At 38.6% G+C, this 21,948-nt stretch overlaps 1 protein-coding gene across 7 annotated transcripts in view; it reads right to left on the bottom strand.

Moving 5' to 3' along the window:
• arhgap12b (Rho GTPase activating protein 12b) overlaps positions 1–21,354 on the bottom strand; it is a 54,094-nt gene extending 32,740 nt beyond the window's left edge. For 3 of the 7 annotated variants that reach the window (XM_066664400.1, XM_066664402.1, XM_066664403.1), the window contains exons 1-2: positions 21,138–21,352; positions 11,068–11,835 (exon numbers count right to left, since the gene is read on the bottom strand). In XM_066664400.1, the coding sequence (XP_066520497.1) occupies positions 11,068–11,760 (693 nt within the window). In that variant the 5' untranslated portion in view covers positions 11,761–11,835; positions 21,138–21,352. Of the gene's footprint in view, positions 1–11,067; positions 11,836–21,137 lie in introns of all 7 variants that reach the window. The other 4 variants (XM_066664396.1, XM_066664398.1, XM_066664399.1 and 1 more) reach the window with 2 other exon arrangements.
• Between the last annotated feature and the right edge of the window lie 594 nt (positions 21,355–21,948).

Below are 21,948 nucleotides of genomic sequence, written 5' to 3'. Positions count from 1 at the left end.
CACAACAACGCCCTGTGCTAAATCCCATTCATCAGCTGATGGAGATGGCGTGATGTGTGTGTTTTAAAAAGTGGACCAATTCTGTCTGACATTACAAGCACACACAAACACACGTGCTAAAAATCACAAACACGGTCAGTGAGAAGATTATATGCATTAGTAAGAGGACAATTCAGGTTAATTGGAACATCACTTTAAATAATTAAGCCTCTGCCAGAGAATTTAAAATTCAAAGATACAATAAAAGTGATTCCATAAAAAAGAGCAAAACTCCTAAAAATTGCCCAGACAAAATAATATTTAGTTGCACACCCTTTGGAAAAAAAAATAACTGAAATCAATTGCTTCCTATAACCATCAATAAGCTTCGTACACCTTTCAACTGGAATTTTGGACCACTCTTCTTTTGCAAACTGCTCCAGGTCTCATTTGAAGGGTGCCTTCACACAACAGCAGTTTTAAAATCTCTTCACAGGTGTACAATGGGATTTAGATCCGGACTCTGGCCACTTCAGAACTCTCCAGTGCTTTGTTTCCATCCATTTCTGGGTGCTTTTTGAAGTATGTTTGGGGTCATTGTCCTGCCGGACAAACCAGCTTTCTGATGCTGGGCCGTACGACACCCAAAATCCTTTGGTAATCTTCAAATTTAAATCTGCTGAATTTAAAAATGAGGTCCAAGTGGATTTGAAGTGTATTTCATAACAATCTTAATTAACAGAATTAAATTAACAATTACTTTAAAACCAAAATATTTCAAAATGCTTCTTCTCATTTGGGTCTGGTCTTTGATGATTGGCTTTAAATTTAATTTTAGGACAGTCAGTGGCAGGGAATGTTATTATTTCAACCCAATAAAATTTAACTTGCAGTAAGAGGAGACATGGAGCTCAAAGCCATATACACTATATTAGTTTGTTTTGTGTAAATATCTGTGGTGCTGCAAAGAAAATTGTTGTGACTGGTCCAAAGAGCATACGCAGCCACAGCCAGGAAGTGAGGTCACAAATGGAGAACAATGATCAGACAGGAAACGAGGTGAGAGCGAGTGCAGTGTGTCTGGGGCAGAGGCAAAAGTCTGGAGAAACTCAAACGAAAATCTACGTAAACATAAAACAGCTGCTTTCATTTTGGCCCTGATTCACAGTGTACAATGAGAAGAATGAGGCATGGAAAATAACATTAAACTTAACTCAATGCCTGCTAAGTGATTTAAGAGGATATTTGTAATGTGAGGGGAAAAAAATTCATGTGGTAATACTTGAGTTTACAACACAAGAAGCTAAATCTATTTTTAACTGACATATGTTTCCCTGTTACAAAATGCCTTCATGGTTTTAAGCAGTTAATGGTGGTTTGTCATCATTACATCACATGGTGTATTTTGCAGCATAATAATAAAAATAATAAATTATTATTATTGTTTCTACTCCAATTACATGACCTATACATGAACTCTTGCTGCTTTGTCTGGGTAAAATTGTGTCAAATTCATATGTGAATTCATATGTGAAGCCAGTGAAAACTTGGCTTGTTTAAATCTAAGCCATAAAGTTGCTGTCTGGGAGTCTTCATAGTTTCAACTGTAATTCTGTGATGTATTGCACCTTCTGAACCCCCAAAAAAGAAGTCTTTATTCCACCAAAAAGCTATGGTAAAAACACTATTTTTAAGTTCAATACATTAAGGGGTTAATTTCCTGCAAGCTTTTATGCTTCTATGAACAAACATGCTAGATTTCATGAACCTGAGATTTAAATGTTTAAAAAACTTTGACACAGTGACAGAAACCTTCAATACCTACACACAAACACAAGGCCATCCACCCTCCCTCCCTCTCATAATTATTTGGTTTACAACCTTGTGAAGTTGCCCAATCAGTAGTATTTTTTAAATGTCGTTTGTGACAGGAAAAACAACCATCTTCCTTTCAATCATCCATGTGCTGAATAACTCTGATGCCTTCTGGGAAACAAACAAAAACAAAACACTAGGCTACATATAGTGGAGATATCAGGGACAGAAGTTAAAGGAGGCAAAAGAGCTCACTGAGTGTTGGGACTGGCAGAGAAGCCCTGTGACCTTCTGTTTGCCCATATAAACAGTGTTTTAGGAGCACCAAATGCATGCTGGCACAAATAACATTCACCCCCTTATCTCTGAGTCTGAGAAGCTGACACAGGGCAGAAAAAGGGGGATTATCAACCTTCCAATAAAGATGATGATGAGTGGGGGAGGAGTGGGCGACAAAAGGGAGGAGGAGGGAAACGAGAAAGTGGAATCAGGGTGTAGAGAGGAAAAACTGGCTCAGCGCTGTGGAAATATACCACAATGTTATGTGCATAAATAAGCATCAGCAGAGTTGCCATAAACGCAACAAGTGCTACAAAGAGTGGAGCGCATATAAAACAGCATGTCTGATTGTATGGAAGGTTCAAGGAGGACACATGCAGACAAATTTAACACTAAATAATGGGAATGCTTGTCTGTGTGTGTGTGTCCCTTTAATCCAGGTCCACTCAATCCATCCACAGACCCCCGCTTCCACACCGAGGTACAATAAGAAGCTTTTGGAGGGGGTGGGGTGTGTTTGGGTGGGCAAGAGCTTTCTCTCTCTTTGTGTGTGTGTTAGGGTCGTCAGTCCTGCTGTCAAATGCACACAAACCAACATTAATGCCATGACTCTCCTCAGACAATTACAAAAGCTGCCAACAACCCACTAATCCACACAAAGACAACCTTAAATCATCTCTTATCACAAACAAATAATGAGTCAAAAGAAAGTCCATAATAATATTTCAAATGTATTAAAGATTACATTTGACTTTCAGCATAAACCCTGTAAACAAGACTTCTACAGCTCTTCAGATCATTTGTGCTTTCACGAAGACACCAATTATGGGTCAAATATCACAGGGTCCACATATGAATTTCCATGGGTGTTTTGGTGAAAACATGAGTTAGTTTGAATTAATCCAATGTGCTGATATTGATTCTTAACTAATAAACTAATATAAAAACAAGAAACAATAAATGCAAACAAACAGGAAATAAGACAGTAATAGTGATAGATAAAGCAGTACGTCTAATTATTTTCACATGTGGTAAATATGGTATTTGAAAGAAATAAAAACAAAAACATCTAAAATCATAGCTTCAGTAGGATGACAACTCACAAAACACCAGGGTTCTAAGACTACATCAGGGTCAGCAATTTTTTAGTTATGCATTCATTGTCTATAACCTTAGCAGTAATCGTATTAGTGGTTTACTGTGTTTCTATTGAGCATCATAAAGCATACTGCAGTCACAATAAGCAACATTAGATTTGCAATTACAGTGTTGATGTTGATAGTGTTTTTCCAGATCATGTAGCCCTATTACTGTGCACAGCCAGGCCTTGACCTTGATGATCCCCATTGCTACTGTAAGGCCCTCCTCATGTTGGACATGAACCCACAGCCAAAACTGCCCTTGGTTGAGTGGGAACTGAGACTGACCACTTCTGCCATCAACCATAGCCTAGTTCCAGAGCAGAGAGGAACCCTGAGTATGCTCCCTCAAGCAAGGCTTTGTAAGAACAGGCTGCCTGAGAACATAGAAGGAAGAAAGTGCCAGGCTGTTTTCTGAGGATTAGTACCAGCTCCTAGAAAGAGACCCACTGTATGCCATTGGTCAAAGAAAAATTGGTCATTGGTCAGAAAGAGAGAGCTTTGAAGTGTGTGATGTGTACCACATAGAAAAAAGCAGAAATAAATTTTGGCTCAAATCCATTCCAACTGCATATTACTTTCAGTTTAAAGACAGGAATTCAGTTTGACATTTTCATTCAAATTAATAAAATAAAGGATTTTCTATCTAGTTACAGACAGACAACATTAGCACTGTTATTGTTTAGGTAGTACATTCAGATTGGTGCTATATATTAACTTGCACCAGTGATAGGCAAAATATGGTGATGTTTGTTTAATTATACAAATATCTTCAATCATCAGAACTCTCTCAGATGATCATAAATATTAGAATATATATTTAGGCCATTGTGTATTCAACTCATAACATAACCTAACAGTCCCATGTAATCATAAAATATATTCAGTTTCTTTCTGTGAGGTGTAAATGCTTGTTAGAGCATTATTCAGACAGAATTCTTTTAAAATGCCCCTAATATAAACTATAGCTTAACCAGCCATGGTTTAAATAGTTTACACTGAAAAACAAACTGTAACTGAAGCGTTAGGCTACTTCAAAATTAAATATAAACACTGGAAGTGTCTGTCTGCCAGTCTGTCTCACTCTGTTCCACACCCACACAAAGTAACACCGCAGGCAGCAGTCAGTGGAGGGTTTGAGGAAGCAGTGTGACAGTGCAGATCCACCGGCTGCTTCCTGTGTCCTTCAACAATCACAGGGCCTTGAAGAGTACACAGACAGAAAGCCCACACAAACTAGTCCCCCCCCCAAAAAAAAAATTGTTATTATTTCACAATAATAACAATTTCCCTACCCCTTGTGTGTGTGTGTGTGTGTGTGTGTTACAAATAGAGAGGCAGATTTTATCCTGCTGTGTACACTGTCTCACCAGAGTTAAACTTCATAAAACACATTGATTAGGGTGGCATAGTGGATTGTTCCATTACAGTGGAGTTGACAGATGATTCTGGATCGTTCTCCACTGCCCAGCAGTCCCCCAACCATTGTTCTAACCACCTCCAATCAGCAAGTCATGGGGTGGAAAGTTCCCTCAAACAAAAGAACCTGGCTATACCAGAAGAGTCTTTCCATCTCTCCCACTGAATTATTATTGAAAATGGCACAACAGATCAATGACAATGGGACGGCAAGAGAAAGCAGCAGAGCAAGTGAGTGAGCAAGAGAAGATGGAGCAGAAAGTGAGTGAGAAATTGCTTTTTCAACTAATTTTAAGTCTATAACATGTGGTATAAACGTGCTGCATGTCCATCAGCCATATAAAACTAACCAAAGACACAGAGATGAATGAGGAGAATGGGTCACAAAGTAAGCATCATGTGTAAATGCACAAGGAACAACGTTTCCAATTTCAAGCACTGCATTCAGATATGAAGAGCTGCTGCTGGTACATTTATGACACAGCAACAACACAACATCAGAAGCTGCTTTTAACCGAATCACAAATGAACATCGATTGCATAAGACTGAGAAAGAAAAAAAAAAAACAAAACTATTAAATACCACATTTCTCTGTACATGGTCAACTTACTTCCCTTTTAAATAAACACAGGTGATTAAATCATTTGACACGCACTTTCTGAATAAACCATTAACTAAAAAAAAAATAAAATAAAACAAGCTTGCACAGTAGAGTGACAAGACTGATTATATCAATCAGCACACACACACACACACACCTACACCCACACAAAGTCTTAAGTGACAGGCAGGATTAAAAAGAAGCTTGTGTCATATCTTTAAAGATTGTAAGTGTATAGATAGAGGACTGTGCCAGGCTTTACTTACCTTACCATTTGGATGCATTTAATTCAAGGTACTGATAACCATTCTAATCAACACCACAGAAAAAAAGAGAGCTAGAGAGCAGAGAGAGAGAGACTAAAATAGAGTGTGGTGAGAGAGAACATGCTAGTGTCAGAGCAGCAGGGGGGAAGGGGAGAAATTTTAATTTATATATAAAACAAAAGGTGCAGTGACAGCATCACAGGATCAACCTAACACAGCCCCTCACTCCCACATACTTTCCACTTTTGATAAATAAACAGCTGTCTCTAACAGAAATGTCTGTGCCTGCGTCATAACAGAGTTTTACTTTTGCGGATACTGAAGGTAGGGTTTACTAAAAAATGTTATGTTTATGCACCCTAGACACACTTTCTAGCACATGAAGCATTGAGAGTGTTTACATGAACTCAATAATCCATTCTTAATCAGATGTCTGCAGTTCTCTAAAAACACAATCACAGAAAAACACAAAAAGCTTCGGGAAAAAAAAGAAATGCAATATAACCAAGCTAAGCAGAAAACATCTGAAAGCCAAAGAATCAGGGAGAGTACTTCACCCAACCTCTATGTGTGTGTGTTGTCTGCTCCTGACTTTCATCTCCATGTATTGTTACGCTAATAGACAAGACAGTGATGTATGTTCAGGTGAAAGATTCCAAAAAGCCTCTGATAAAATATTATTCATTCATTCATTCATCTGTAACCCTTATCCAATTCAGGGTCATGGTGTGTCCAGAGCCTACCTGGAATCATTGGGCGCAAGGCGGGAATACACCCTGGACGCCAGTCCTTCACAGGGCAACACAGACACACACACACTCACACCTACGGACACTTTTGAGTCACCAATCCACCTACCAACGTGTGTTTTTTGGACTGTGGGAGGAAACCGGAGCACCCGGAGGAAACCCACGCGGACACAGGGAGAACACACCAACTCCTCATAAACAGTCACCCGGAGAGGGAATCGAACCCACAACCTCCAGGTCCCTGGAGCTGTGTGACTGCGACACCACCTGCTGCGCCACCGTGCCGCCCTAAAGTATTATTATTATTATTATTATTATTATTTACTGCTCCATGGTGCTGGTCTGTCTTAATTCTCTCTCTCTCTGCGCACTGTGTTAAAATACAATTCCTCCAAAGACAAATAACAGGTTCTTAAGGTAAAACGTCCTCTGACAAAGAACTGCTCCATTAACCTCTTCTGTGTTTAGCAGATGCTTCCTCTGGGCATCGTGCTAAAAACAAGAACAGGAGGGGGAATGAGTGCGGAAGGGGCATGAGGAATACAAAGCATTTGTTTTGGTCTGAGATGTTGGTGCCCTAGTACGATATCTAGTGCCAGAATGTCTAACATGTCGACTTTAAAACGTGGATTTACTGAAGAGCCAAATCAATGTATTTGGCAATGATATCAAATACTTTCAATAATTAAACCAATACTTAAGGCCTATTTCATGACTGTAATAAAAACACTTTTACAATATTCAGATGTTGTTTCCTCACCATTTGTCTGTAAATAAAAGCAAAAACATACTGGCTTGGTCTGGCAGGATAGTCTGCTCATAGCAGAGGCATCTGGGGTTGTTTAAGACAACGGTGACGACACCAAATATTGAAAATCATGAACCGAAATTAGGATTGCATAATTTCTGCTCCATATGTTGGTAATATTGACCTTTTTTTTGCTGTTTGATCACTTAAAGTGGAAATGTCTCCAAACTCTGGAGACGGCTAACTGCATTACAGAAATGCTACAAAACTAAACAACTCGAGTTACAAATTATTTTCTGTAGTAATTCAAAGAGTTCGTAAAACCTATAAATAAGTTAAACTTTTCCCTACAATCGTAGACGTTCCCTTTAATTTAAATGAATTAAACGTTTTGATGTTGGATAGAGTTAATATGAGACCCCTCACTAGTTTTGTTTATTTTCTTTCAATACATGATATATAGATCTTTATTTCTTAATTATTACATAGTCTGTGTACTTGCGTTGCTTGTTTAATTTGCTGTATGCCTTACATCTGTGCATTGGGAGAAATATAGATTCTGATTCTTTCTGGGCCGACTGTCACTGTAAAGATGTTAACATGGTAAGCAAATGTAGAGACATAAAAAAGGTGAAAATCAGAAGGGAGTGAAGTAAATATTAGATTTTTCCTCTGCACCTGAAAATCGGAGTTCTATTCAGTTATTGGACTGGACTGCTGTGGGTGTGTGTGTGTGTGTGCATGCATGTGTGTGTGTGCTGGGGCAGGAATGAAAGGAATGCTCAGGAGAAAAAGCAGGGGCCTCCTTTATAGTCTGCACATGGATGGAACTGTGAATGGCTCAGAAGGAATAATCACAGAAACACAGATGTCTGATTAATAAATAAATGCATTAAACAAGGTAAAATAAGATCCAAATGAACATAATATAAATTACATAATAGATTCAATATTAACAGCTTTACATAAAATGTTATGTTGATTTAACTTGGAATGTTATGTTAATTACAACTTGTTGCGAAGTTGTAATTTGTTCCAAACATTAAAATCTGGGAATGAGGCTCAGTCCGATGTGAATTAAAATCTGATCACTGTAAATTTAACTATAATAGCTGCTTACAATTGCCCCAAAAAAACTTTTCAATTTTTTTTTTTAAATTACACAGTCATTTACTCTTCTGTTAACATTTCATGACTAGCTACTCAAAAACACACCCACATCACTCAGAAATAACAAGCAAAATAAAGACACATGCTGAACACAAAGTCAATGTTTCAATGCAGCTAAATAAAACAAAAATTCTATAACAATTATGCCATATGCCTCTCATGTTGTTTATGGGCTCATTAGCAGGGCCCTAATCCATCCATTTAGAAACTGACTCAAGATACTGCTTTTATGTTTAAGGTTCAGACAAATTGAACAGACTCAACTCTATTTATGTCACATGGGATATGTCACCAATTCCTAGTGAGTTAAAGCCTATACAGAGAGCCGACATCTAGCCTCATAATTAAACAATACCACATGAGAAGGAATGCTGTTATACTGAATTTTAACATACAAGACCGTAGGCCATAAGAAATGTATACGAGTGCCAAACTCAATGAAAAGATGGGTGCTACTTGACACAATTCTCTGAGATAAACTTTGCTCTAAACACAAAGGGTACAACAGTATACACTTTTTTTATATGTAACATAACAGTCCCACTGCACAGTGATGACCAAAATATGTGGGCACTGTCACATAGGATTCACACCATAGACATTGAGCCTAAAACTTTTCCTAGGTATTGTATACATACATGCTCATACTTATGGTGACTGTGCAGGATTGGCTTGGATCGCTTTTTCACTAGCACAGCTCCCCCACAAAATGGAGCCGGTGGCGTTGCAAAAACCTGCCTGTAACGGGAACCACAGGCCTTTAAAACCACAACAACGCTGGAGTTAGGTGCTGTTTACTTGTTTTGTTTGTGTGTTGTTTTTGTGTTTGAACTGAGCTGGGCTCCAAGCCCGAGTACTCACAGATCAGTTTTCATTGTTGCATGTTTGGCTTTCACTGGAGATTTTGTCACCCATTGGCCCAAAGAGCACATAAACCTACTGCGGGGTAAAGTTATGAGAAGCCGTTGTGAGTCCAATAAAAATAAAATGTGAAAGCTGCCATAATTTCAGAGGTTATACAAGCAGCGAGGTTGTGCTTGAACTCTGCATATTGTGGTGATTGACATGTCTCGCCGACCAATCAGAACTCCGCAAGGTTTACACGTCACAACTTTGTACCTACTCAGCTTGGCTGGAACCGTAACCGAGCAGGGATTGAAAAAGTACCTGGTTCCAGAGGCCAGGTACCAGTTTTGGCCTGTGAATAAGCAAAAGAGCCGAGTCACATCAAGCCTTGTAGGTACCGTACAGTGGAAAAGCGCCATTAGTGTTAACAGTTTCTACAGAGCTATTGACCCTATAATAATTCAACTTTAAGTATTTAGTGTGTCCACCATTTGCCCTTGTCCACTCAATTCTAGAAACCTTTCCTGAAAAAAAGTTATTTACACTTCAAAATATAATTCTTAAAAGCTGGTAGCTTCTTACAATCCAAGTAAATGTCTTTCGGTTTAATGATGCTGAGTTGTAGCTGCTTTGCTGGACTGGCAATTTATTTCCTTTTATATCAATTTCCTTTTATCGGTAACAGTTTCAAATGCTTTGAAATGTGGGAATTTAGTTTCTCCTCCATAGTGAGGAAAGCAGACAGACACACTCAGAGAATAGAGCATTCTCTTATATATTAAAAATGCCATTTCTTCTGAAATAAATGACTTAATGTTTAAATTGGAAATTAAATAAGCAAATGGTAATTTGCAATACATTAAACATATGTATGAAAGAGGAGAGGAAAATGCAGGTATTTAAAAAAAAAACAAATGCTGAAAGTTTTGTGAGAACAAAAAAACGCATTTTGTGCGTTTGTATGCAATAGTGGTTAATATTTTCGCATGGTTTAATGTCCAGTACTGACAGACAAAGCCTCATGTCGACAAATCCTCTCGAAGCACAACATGCTGCTTTGTCCGCTGTGCACTGTATGACACACAGAGAGATGTAGCTGATTGAGACTGAACACTGCACCCTCACCCAAAAATGTAAACTGCATGCACCAGATGACTGTTCTTTAAATACTAAACTGGAAGAAGGAACTAATAATGTATTTTTCAATTGTCTTGTTCCGGCACTGGTGCAAATTCATGCATCCCAGTGTCCTCTTTAGTCATACATAGTGTGAGAGGGTGGCAGTAGCTTGATATGACCTACTTTCTGGACTCCCACAATCCCCTTTGTTCCCCCAGAAACAGAGATAGAGAGATACGTTTCAAGCAGCATGCACGAATGAAGAGATGCTCATATATCACGTGTTATATTTGACGTGTCCAAGTTTAGTGAGGACTTACAAGTCGAGTCTGAAGTCTACTTGTATGTGACTCAATCCTAAGTTGCTAACTCCAGTGACAATATCTGGTAACAGGTAAATAATAATTCCCAATTACTAGATATTAATTGATTTTTGTGTTTACTGTTAACATTAATGATTTATGATGATGATGATGTTAACTTCAGAGAACACTGCTTTAAGTTATGTTTCTATTGTGTAATGGAAGACACAGGTAGATAACATTCAGACACTTCTGGGTTTGATATAGTATCCATTCCACATCATCCCTGGTTGTTAAAGTTATATAAACAATGCCAGACATCAACAGGTCTGTTAGGCTTTCTGGACATGTAATCGATTGTAAGGTAGAGAGTAAACATTTGCAAAAGGGAAAAGCCTCATGATCCTTAAAACTGACAAGAGATTTAAACCATTTCACTTCAACAGACCTAAAATTAGAGAGCACAGCACACACTTTCACAAGCATCGAAGAAATTTCACAGTGAAGAGCACAGAGAGGGATGAAGAGGAGGTCATAAAAAGAGAAAGTGATGAACACATTTTGCAGTAAGGGCTAAAGCAGCGCAGCTAGAGTAGGATGAACGCATCCACTCAGCGTGCCATGATTTTCTCACCTGCATGTGTTCCGTGGAGCTGCTGCTCAGTTCGTCTCCTGATTCTGAATCATTACGCAATTTCTCCGAGCCTTCGCCTGGTGAAGAACTGTCAGTGTCCAACTGCAACCCTCCTGGGGGCTTTCCCCGACAAACCAGCTCTTTGGGTGGCGACTCTGGCCTGATGCGTGGGAGTAGAGAGTTGCCATGGTGATGGTTATGATGGTTGTTGTTAAGGAGAGTCAGCTCAGCTAGCACGTCCTTCATGCCTGCATTCTGATTGGTATCCCGCATCAGTAAGGGTGGGGTCTGTTGCCCTGGTAATGGGGATGGCGTGGTGGAGGGAGGTGGCCGTCCAAAGCTGATCATATCTGAGGGAACTCGATGCTGGGGGTTGTCATAAGTTGAAGGGCATGGGGTGATATGAAGGACTTTGGGGGGCTTGGCACGCGGTTTAGGGGGTGGCATGAGTGCTTTCCTCACCTCACGCACATATTGGGCAGGCACATAGAAGGCTTTGGTGCCCTCCTCACGACGCACCTGCCACCAGTCCTCATTGGTTTTCCTGACCAGCATGTAGCATTCCCCCTGGTGGATGGAGATGAGTCTGTCTTTGGCCTTATACTCGTAGTCATATTCCACCTCCACGTAGACTTGCCCTGGTGCTAGGGCCAAATCACAGCGACCCTCCTTCTCCGACATAACTGGCTGCATGTGCGCTTCTGTTGTGATTCAGAGCACACAGGCTGGAAGGATCCACATTACTTACAGTTGTGTGTTCTCACGACTCTGCAATTAAGAGAGAGAACGAATTCTAGTTAGCCGTAATGTTAAAACGTAGCATTGCGAGCACACTGTTATAATCCAGATCTAAGATGACAGAATGTGGTCTAATTTTAGGATAAATTAATATGTACCTTCATATTCAACAACTCAATTTTCCTCATTCCCAGAAGTCCCAGAAACAAATCTAGGCGATCTTGAAATTGATACTGTGCTTTTCACTTGTTGCTAATTAACCTAAAACAAACCCCTTTTGATTATGGCAGAATACAACGTCAGCCCTAAACTAATTCAAATTGAACGATGTTACTGACACAGACCTCATGGACACAGCCCTGAAGAGAGCAGGAAGTGCTCCTGTATCCTTGAGCATTGAAGGTACGAGCACAGTAACACAATCATGCACAAGGACACCATAGCCACAAACCTATCAGTAACTCTGATCAAATTACAATGACAGAAGCCTAGAACCACACACAAGCACATCCACACTGTCTGCACAAAAAAACAGTAATGACAAGACATGAACCAAATGACATTTTCCAGTGCACATCCTGCAGCATATTGGTCTTTTGAACACCAACATAACCTTCATCTTAAATACTACTCTGCTGATTAACCTGGTTAACTGTCACTGCATGTAAGCAAAATCCAGGTTTACAAATTTGTTCCCTCACAATATGATTGAGAGGTTGAACAAGGTTTACAGAAAGAATGCTTCAAGCTAATGAGAACTTGCACAAACAACCTTTAAAATGTCATCATGGATATGGTAGCTTGATACATAACAGACCTACCAGATCTGTCTATTGATTTTTCAGATGCACACCATATAAATTAGTAAATAATAAACCACAGTGAAATAAACAATGCACAGTATGTGTAAGTTATTCTTCTGTATTTGTTCAGAAAATTTTGGCAAGAGGTCTGTAAAGCTTATCCAACCTGCATTTGTGCTTGAAGCACTGATAGGTCACACTTAACTTGTTGTAAAAACATATGATCCACACTTTAATTGAAGCCTTTTTCAGAATATAGATGCCTGTAGAATAGCCACAGAGCCTGCTCAAGGATAACATGTTAAATATACACCGACAGGTTCATATATGGGATCTGCAGATGAGTGACTGCAGCAGCAGCATGAGACAAATATGTTTACATGAGCACTCATCTCTTCTTTCACTCCCTTGTTCATTGAAACAAAACTGAGGGTTTAAGAGTTTAATTCTATTCTTAATAATACAATGATCAATGTAGAATATTTACCACCTAAACATCTGCAGAACAGAATATTTCCTACAGTGTTTGTCATGACAAAGCCAAAGCTATTTGCTATCCTCCCTCCCTTGGATCCGTTTTTCACAATCAATGGCTTATCAAGTGATGGAAATAGCAACAAGTGTCTGTGAACATGAGCAAAGTATGCGTGTATGTGCAACAGTCCCTCCTGTGTTTAACGTGATATAGTCCAATACTAAAAATAGAAAATGGAGACAGTGTCTCGGGGACCTGGAGCTAAAAATAGACTGCTAAGTCTGCCTGTAACAAAATACTGTAATAAGATGCACACGTGCAAACAAGTGATATCCATTCTGAGAGAAGGTTACTATTTTAATCCAACTGTTTCATGAAGGAAAACACTGACTCGTGTGCAAAGCAAATGCAGGGATTCATTCAACAACTCATCCCATGTTGATTCAATTGTGTTGCATTAAATATTCCAGAGTTCCAGAGACCATGAAAAATTCACTTTTGAGTACCCAATCCACATATCAGTGTGTGTTTTTGGACTGTGGGAGGAAACCAGGACAAACCCACATGGACACGGGCAAACACACCAAACTCCTTGCAGGAGCTGGACCCCAGGATGCTGGATACTAACAGTGACACTACCTATTGTGCCAAACATCATGAATAATGCAGTCAGCAATCAAGATAAATAGACTAGTGCAAGATAGAATTTAGAGTATTCTAGTTATCGCCCATTTCTACTTACAATTGTTCAAATAAAACACACTGCCTATGTACATGTAATCACAAATTCCTGCATTTTATAGAGGCCTGTAAACATTATACCACAGTAAATTCAGCACATCAAATTCATTCTAATATGTTGCCATTGATGTGGAGCAAAAACTCCAATTTTGTTGATTTTTATTTTTTAATCATAACCTAAAAAATAATTATTTAAATTGTGTCATGTTCATGATGAGTGGACCAATAGAAAATCCTAAAAATGTCTTGATATAATATCCTGTAAAAGATATTGTTTGGAGATTGAGGTTTTGTTCTAGCATTGACTGTGTGGTGTTGTGTAAAACCAAGACTCTGAATACAGTTAATGGCTTCCTTCTAGACATGTTAAACCCTACAACAACTCAGCACTTGTCTTATCAAGAGTACCCCTGGAGAGACACCGGACAAGATAGATCAAATGGAGTCTGGGATAAGCAAGAGTTTTTACATCCATAGTGATAAGCCTTTGACCATGCCATCCAAAGGCAGCAGCAAAATTAATATTAAAATTTAGTTAGATGGTTAATTGTAGTCAAGCAAGGTAGCAAATGGTTCTCAGCTTGGTGCTGGTAGACTTCGATTTAGATATTTTTCTTAATACTTTAGGATATTAATATTTTCAGCTTGGTCACGTAGACTTGTGTCAGTTACATTACAGCTAGCTAAAAGGCTAACACTAGAAAAAAATATCATGGCACTCAAACTAGCTACCTAACGTTAGTAAAACTCTTTATAGTGAGCTGTGTTAATCTGATGTTTTGGTTGTTCCTGTACAGTCTGACCTCGACAGCAATGTGCAAGAACAGAACATATCCAAGGAGACTCATCTTCTGCAAAATTTACACATAACTAATATGTGGCTGAGGGTCATATTCTGTTTGTGGGAACATGGCCATATCAGAGGCTGCTGTGCTGGGTCCATCGAACTCTTCATATGCTAGTCTTTCAATCAACTAGACAAATCTGCCCCAGACAATGGCTCCAGATGATACAATTCATGTTGCAGCTTGCACTGTATTTATATTGCAGCAAATGTTAATTTCCACAGCCTGGGATCGGCTCGACTCGCCTTTACTTGGTCACTTTTCCACTAGCACAAGTCCCCCACAAAATGGAGCCGGTGATTTGGCAAAACCCCGTTCTAAAGGGACTCACTGGCTTTGAAAAACACAATAACAGCAGAAGTAACGTTAGGTGCTGTTTCCCCATCATGTTTTTAGATTGCACATGGCTCTGCATCCCAGTTCTCACAGATCAGAGTTTTGCTGATTACACATTTTGGCTTTCACTGAAGTTTTTTTTGGCCACCAATCCAAGGATCCTTTGATCCTCTACAAAACACCACTGGGTAATGTTACAAGATGCTATTGTGAGTTGCATAAAAACAAATGTGACTGCTGCTGTAACTTGAGAGATTTTACAAGCGGTTAGTTTTGCAATAAATTACCCAGTTACCAGATACCAGAGTGGGCAAGCAGAAAAGCAATGGAGCAGAGCAGAAAACCAGCAAACGTGAAACATTTGCTTCAATGACTGATTTGGGACATGTTAAAATATGTCATTCTGACATCAGCAAACCATGCAGAAACAGAGACATCAGAATGGAATGAAAATGAATGAGAATTAAATGAAAATGGGTAATACTTTTTTCTGTCTGCATAAGACAATGGACTGACAATAATTTGCATGTATCCGTCATTTTTTTCTTATTGACAAACATAAATGAAAGATTCTGCAGACTGTTGTACCCCTGTGACAACACCTGCTTTTTTATTTTAATAATTGTATCTTTAGTTTAAACATTTTTGACACAAATGAAAAATTCGTGGTATTCTTATTTTTAACGACATATCTTCCAGAAGCAGATTATTTCTGTTCTATGTATGCAATGAATTTTTCTACATCATGCAGCCCTAATACATTTTTTTCAACTTTTCAAATACATATCACAAGGAAATTCACTGAATCACTTAATTAGATTGCAATTGCATGTACACTCCTCCTGTTCGGTTCTGGGCAAATCTGCCTGGATACTCTCTTTTCTGTCTGAATGACAGTGGATCCTTAACACATTTTGCGAGCCCATATTGTTTAGTGTCTGAGGTCCCTTTTCCCTAATATCATCATCTTCTTTGCCACTTAATCCATTACAGGGCAGCAGTCTTTTCCTAACAGCATTAGAAAAACATTTTTGGCAGAGGTATCAAAAGCTAGCTTACTTTCATTCACCCTGAAATAATACATCATCACTGCTGACAACCTCCTACAGCTGTCAGAGGAGCACAACAAGCTTATGTATGCTCTTGTGAAAGGCCAAAAGATATGTGAAACCCAAATGTATGAAAACAGAGTGGATAAACAGCACTTAGCTGAATTGCAGTACAGCATTGACAAATGACAGAGGAAAGTCAAATGAGGATGTAGAGCAGCATGTTTCCAGTCAGCCTGTAATGAAGCTTAGATCATCCAGCTGGACTGTACAAAGTGTACAAGGATTAGAGGGTCATCTTCATAAGATGTTAATAACTAAATCCACCAAATGGGATTCCTATATAGCTGTCACAGAGTTCTGGTAAATACACACATTTCATGGTACAACAAGTCCTGCATTTATGTCCCACAACTTACTCTCCCTAAAAAAGAATTATGGAACCATGGAATATTTTGGAGAGGCATCAAAGCCAATCCAACTTACACCAGTATGTGTAATATCAAAAACTTTCAAATGTAAAAAGGCATTCATACTTTAATGTAAAAGGCCTGAGCTAATTCAGAACAGTTCTATTTAAAATATCTGATTTTATTCCTATTTGTTCTGATTCTCAAAAAAGAACGTAGACTTGCAGGTCATAAAATGACCTCAGTGGCCTCAGTGGAGCCAGTGAAGAGATGAAAGCCTGAAGGTCATGAATCAATGACTGCTTGTAGAGAGAGCTTGAGGTTGAGCAGTGAGTGCTTTTGTCTTTTGTGTTTTAATTGCATTTAAACAGTTTTATTTATCTTTTTAATGTTTTATTTTTTTACTTATTGAGAGTTTATGATTGTTTAATTAATTATGACTATACAAACCAAGCATTTTGTTACAAATTGTTTTTTAAAAAATGCTCAAATTTTCACACAATTTTACAATACGCAAGTTTGGTTGTAGAGATATGGCAAAGATAAATTTGATGAATATCAAAACGTCAGTGAAATTCACATGCACTCATTTTATGATCAGATATCACTGCATGTGGCTTAATAAATTAGGGCAATGGAGAAAGTATTATATAGTTTGTTTTAGGTTCTCTCTATCTGTTGCACACAAACCATAATTACACCAGTATAAGTACATAACTTTTGTGCAAACTTCATTAATGAAATGTGACATCAAGAAGACTGGTAAGATAATACTGAATCATCATCATTTGTGAGAAAAGTTATTACTTATTAGTATTCAACTTATAATCCTAACTGAACTAGTTGCTTTAGTATTTATTTAAATAAATTCACACTTACCAAGTTAAGAGCAGGGAAAGAAACTGCCCGTATAAAACTCAATCCGTTAATCACAGGAAAAATACATGCTATAGCGTCTCTACAGAAATTTAAACCACCCAATCTAACATGGAGTTAGACTACACAGGATGCTCAGGTTCCACCTCTTAGATGGTTGATCACCTGTGGTGACACCATCACCCTCACAAAGACCATATTCAATCAATAAGCATATTTTAAAAACACTGTTTTACAACAAGTTTTCATGGCTTTATAACAGGCCCTAGATCAGCAGCTGAGCGAAAGATTGTGTCGTCATCAAACTGACAAAAATAGATACCCGTTTAACTGAGCGTATTATTTAATTTCTATAGTAAATAGAAAAGACCCTGCCATGTGTTTCCTTTTTTCAGCATCTGAGTGTGGGCCAAAGTGAAGTGTAAACAGAAACCAGAAGGACAGATTCGAGTATGGTTCAGAGTGTCAGGTCACTTTAACAACAACATACAGAAATCACCACTAGCTCCAACTGTGTGTTTGCGTGCAGTCAGCTAAACTGATTGACACCCAGAAACGACTTATTTCTAAAAAGCAAAGTCAACACTTTCATGCTGACTGTATCACAGTCCGTTTGATTCTAGCCAGTAACTAGAGAAGTTTAGATAGCTGTGTTTGCAAAATTTCACACAATATCTAATCTGCCTTATCTTGAGCAAGTCAATAGCACGCAGGAGGAAAATCTATGGTTAGAAAAATATACACTGGTACTACTATTACTGTCATTGTTATTATTATCATCATCATTATTACTACTGTGTGTGTGAAAATGCCTTGTGGAGACAAAAGATAAAAGGAAAAATAAAGCATACAAAACCCCAATTTAACAAAAACCCTCATTCCATCACTTTGAATCCATTTGAACTACTTATTAGCATTTTCCTCATATGTACCTGGATAAGAGGATTCTGTTACCAAACAGAAATAGATACAAGAGATTTGTGCTCCCAAAGTTTGCAAACAGTAAGGGATTGTGTTTAAAGTAACACTCCCTCAACAATCTATCACTACAGTGCTGCTGGGAAATCCATACCACAAGCTAGAGTAAACAACACAATTGACATTAAGCGACTCATAAAAACAGAATCTCTTGTTGGGACTTCTTCAGTCTTAACAGCTAAGTGCACTCTCATTTCAGAGAACAGAAACCACTGAATGCTGAGATTCACTGTGATAAACCTTAGAGAGTAAATTTCTGACAAATAGGTCACTCTCATACAAACAAAGAACATGACTACTTATACTAACCCCAATGGGGTTTGGTTTGTTAGAACCAAATGCAAAGAAGTAGCAGCATAAACTCTGGGAGTAGAACAAGAGAGGACTACACTGTTAAACACCATCCTAATCTATTGTTAGAATGACTTTGCCTTGTGCTAAATCAGGATGTCACGTGGCTTATAGGCAAATTTTAAACCTTATGTCTTACAGTGTACATATCACAATGCGGTATGTTTGATCCTCATGACAAAAACCCCAGTAAAATCAAATAAAATCATAAAAAGACCTTTGTTTTATGGTGATATATTTTGAAAACCTTAAAACCCGCGGTGAACTCAAAATGACAAACATCTAACAAAGTTAAACACAATAAAACATTACATTTCCATAACACAAAAATGCAAAAGTAATACCACAGCAAACCAGGAGGAGCTAACACCTGTATTCTATCAGTAAAGGATGTGAAATGAAAGACGTTAGCATAGTACATGGTCAGGACATCCAAGCCCTACAACTGCTACAGTCATCAGCCTCCTGTTCACCTGAAAAACCTGAAACTTCCCAGCATCCAATAATGAGAGGCAGCAGAAGAGAACTCACATGGAGAAAGCTATTATCATCTTAAATCAGAGCAGAAAAGGAATGTTTTAGGCTAAACAGAGTTTTCATTTTTAAATAACTTACTCTGTGTCAGAACTTCCTGATGCGCAGACAAACAATAACCCAAAACGTCTCAAACAAATACTTCTGTAATTGCTTAAGCTGAAGTTTAGAAGTTTATTTTGCTAACTTCTTTAGGGGATACAAAATCTTCTGCTGACAGCAATGATCTCAGTCTTAAAAAGACACAGAAATTAAGACATGCTGCTAAATATTCAGGCATAAAGTAGGTTTGGAAAACCAACACACTAATGTCGTGAATGTAACTCAGTGGAAAAAAGAAACAGAAATGTATTGTAGGGTTTTTTTAACCAGAAGAGAAAATCAGGATGTCATTTCCATCAGTAAAAGTTGGTTACTGATAAAGAATTTTATTTTGGGGTGGGCGTTTCATGGCTGAGTTTGTTTCCATGTCCGAACACTGCATTCATCTTATGCTAAGCATACACTAGAGGACCTTGCAGAGGCCTGAGAGACTAAAGTCTGGCACCCTCTCACAGAAAACAAAGAAGTGTTAGTCACAATTTATTATCTTTCAAAGTGATCTTGCAAAGTTACTCCCTGGATGAGCCAAGGCTAAAACCCTATATAAATCAGCTTCAATACTTGTGATCATATAAAAATAGTTGATCTGGTCAGAATATGAAGATGAGACAGCTTTTATGACCACTTTACATCAGTGAGAGGAGACCACAGGCGAACATCTGAGCTACAAACTCAATACAAGTTTAACTTATAGATTAACAAAGAAACCATAACGGCTTATAAGAACAGAAGTAAAAACTATAGTAGAGCAGATACGAGAATATCAAGTCTAGACATCTACACATTGATGTATCAAGCAAACATCTGCTGACAGCGACATGACTTTGATTTGATCAGGCGATGCCGTGCTCTTTCTCTGGGTCCACCTGCTTGTCCTATGGGGGAGGAGTTGCACGGTTCGTTCACAAAGCCGTGTGTGTGTGTGTGTGTGTGTGTGTGTGTGTGTATATATAAAACGGAACACCAGCTCAGCCCAGAAACTTGTGGATGCGACATGAGCACAAACACCCAAATTTACTAACTCGTTTCTATCAATAAATTTTGCCTTTTGTTGCTTTACCAACAATGAAAAATGAATGAAATCAAGTCTCCACTGAAACACTCTTTTACTTAAATTTTCAGTGGTCACACATAAAAACACAAAGTTTCTCTTATGTACTGTTATATTTGAAAAAGCTGTGCTTACGAGCTAAAACATACATTTGTTTTCCCCCATTTTATTGTTTTAGTTAACCTTACTTGAAGCTATGCTAGCTTTTTTCTAACAGATTTTTTATTTTTTTTTTAAAAGATAAAAATGTTAAACTAACTGTTTTTGAGAAGTTTTGAAGCTCACTTTTTGGGCAGTAGATAACACTTGTGATTGCTAAGTAACAGTGTGATTAAACTGGTGATATGAGGCTGTGGTTGTAGCCACAGATTGAATTTTATAACCTCCCTGTGCAGTCATCTGGTTCACCAGCACAATACAACAGACTCCATTCAAAACAAAACAGTGAGCAGGGGACAGCTATTCAGACCGTTTCAGGAGTCCCACAAACCCATCAGAAACTGCAGACATTCACACAGAGGTTTCACATAAATAATCCACGGTTTCGGCCAGAGCTGAGAATTCACTTTTGAAAGCTCATTTACCCATGAGCGTTAACGTGATGAAGCCGTGTTTTGGTGTGTGTGGACTGTGGTTGTAGCGGTTAGCCGCAGTGGAGCAAACCGCCACCACACAGAGCTTTGAGCCCCAACAAACCCCAGCAGCGTTTCCAATACACTCCCGCGAATTAAGAGTAAAACAAATAGAACAAAAGATATAAATAGAAACAGTGCGCACTGACCTTACGCTCCGGGGCTTGGTGTTATCTGGCCCGTTTATGAATTTAATTATGTCCGTTTGCGGTGTAAAACACTCCCATAGGCACACTGCAGAGCCCCGCGTTAACTCTCCGCTTGTTGCCTCCTCTCCTTTGGCCTCACCGCTTGCTCTGAGGGCTCACAGCCCCAGACACCACGGCTAAAATGGCGCGGTATTTCTTTTCACACCCGTTTTTCGACAAGTCCCGCCTTCTGTGTCAAGGATTGGTTAGATCCAGAATTATGTTCTGTGAATGGTCAGAGGATCCCAACTCCTGTTCTGGGAATTGGCTAGAACGAGGATTCCCAAATGTTTGGACATTTTGATATAAAGGTGTTTTATTTTTTTAAGATATTAAACGCGTCCGAAACGTGTGTGGTGGGCAAAATAATGTTCTCACATTTTGGGCTGTCCTTAACTAGACGTCATTGTAATAGAAAAAAATATGAATTGTTAAAAAAGCTTATATCACTCGCTGTGATTGTTTAGACGAATTCACGATTGGAATCCAGGTGTTTGCACAGTGCTGTGTAAAATTAGAAGACGACAAATTTTAATACATCCATGGTATTGAACTAGGGTGACCAGACGTCCTCTTTTACCAGGACATGTCCTCTTTTTTAGACTTAAAACAAACGTCCGGGCGGAATTTCACAAACGTCCGGGATTTTATTTTTCTAGAGCTTACATAGAACTTCGAGAAGCATTTCGTTCACAAACTAGTTCCGCCCTCCCCTACTCCGATTGGTTCGCTTGAGAAGGGGGCGTGGTGAAGTAGCCTAAAATCTTATGAT

Source organism: Hoplias malabaricus, chromosome 3 (genome assembly GCF_029633855.1).
Source record: "Hoplias malabaricus isolate fHopMal1 chromosome 3, fHopMal1.hap1, whole genome shotgun sequence".
NCBI classification, from domain to species: domain Eukaryota; kingdom Metazoa; phylum Chordata; class Actinopteri; order Characiformes; family Erythrinidae; genus Hoplias; species Hoplias malabaricus.
Note: the sequence above shows the minus strand (reverse complement) of the source record. Positions and strands in the feature narration are given on the sequence as shown.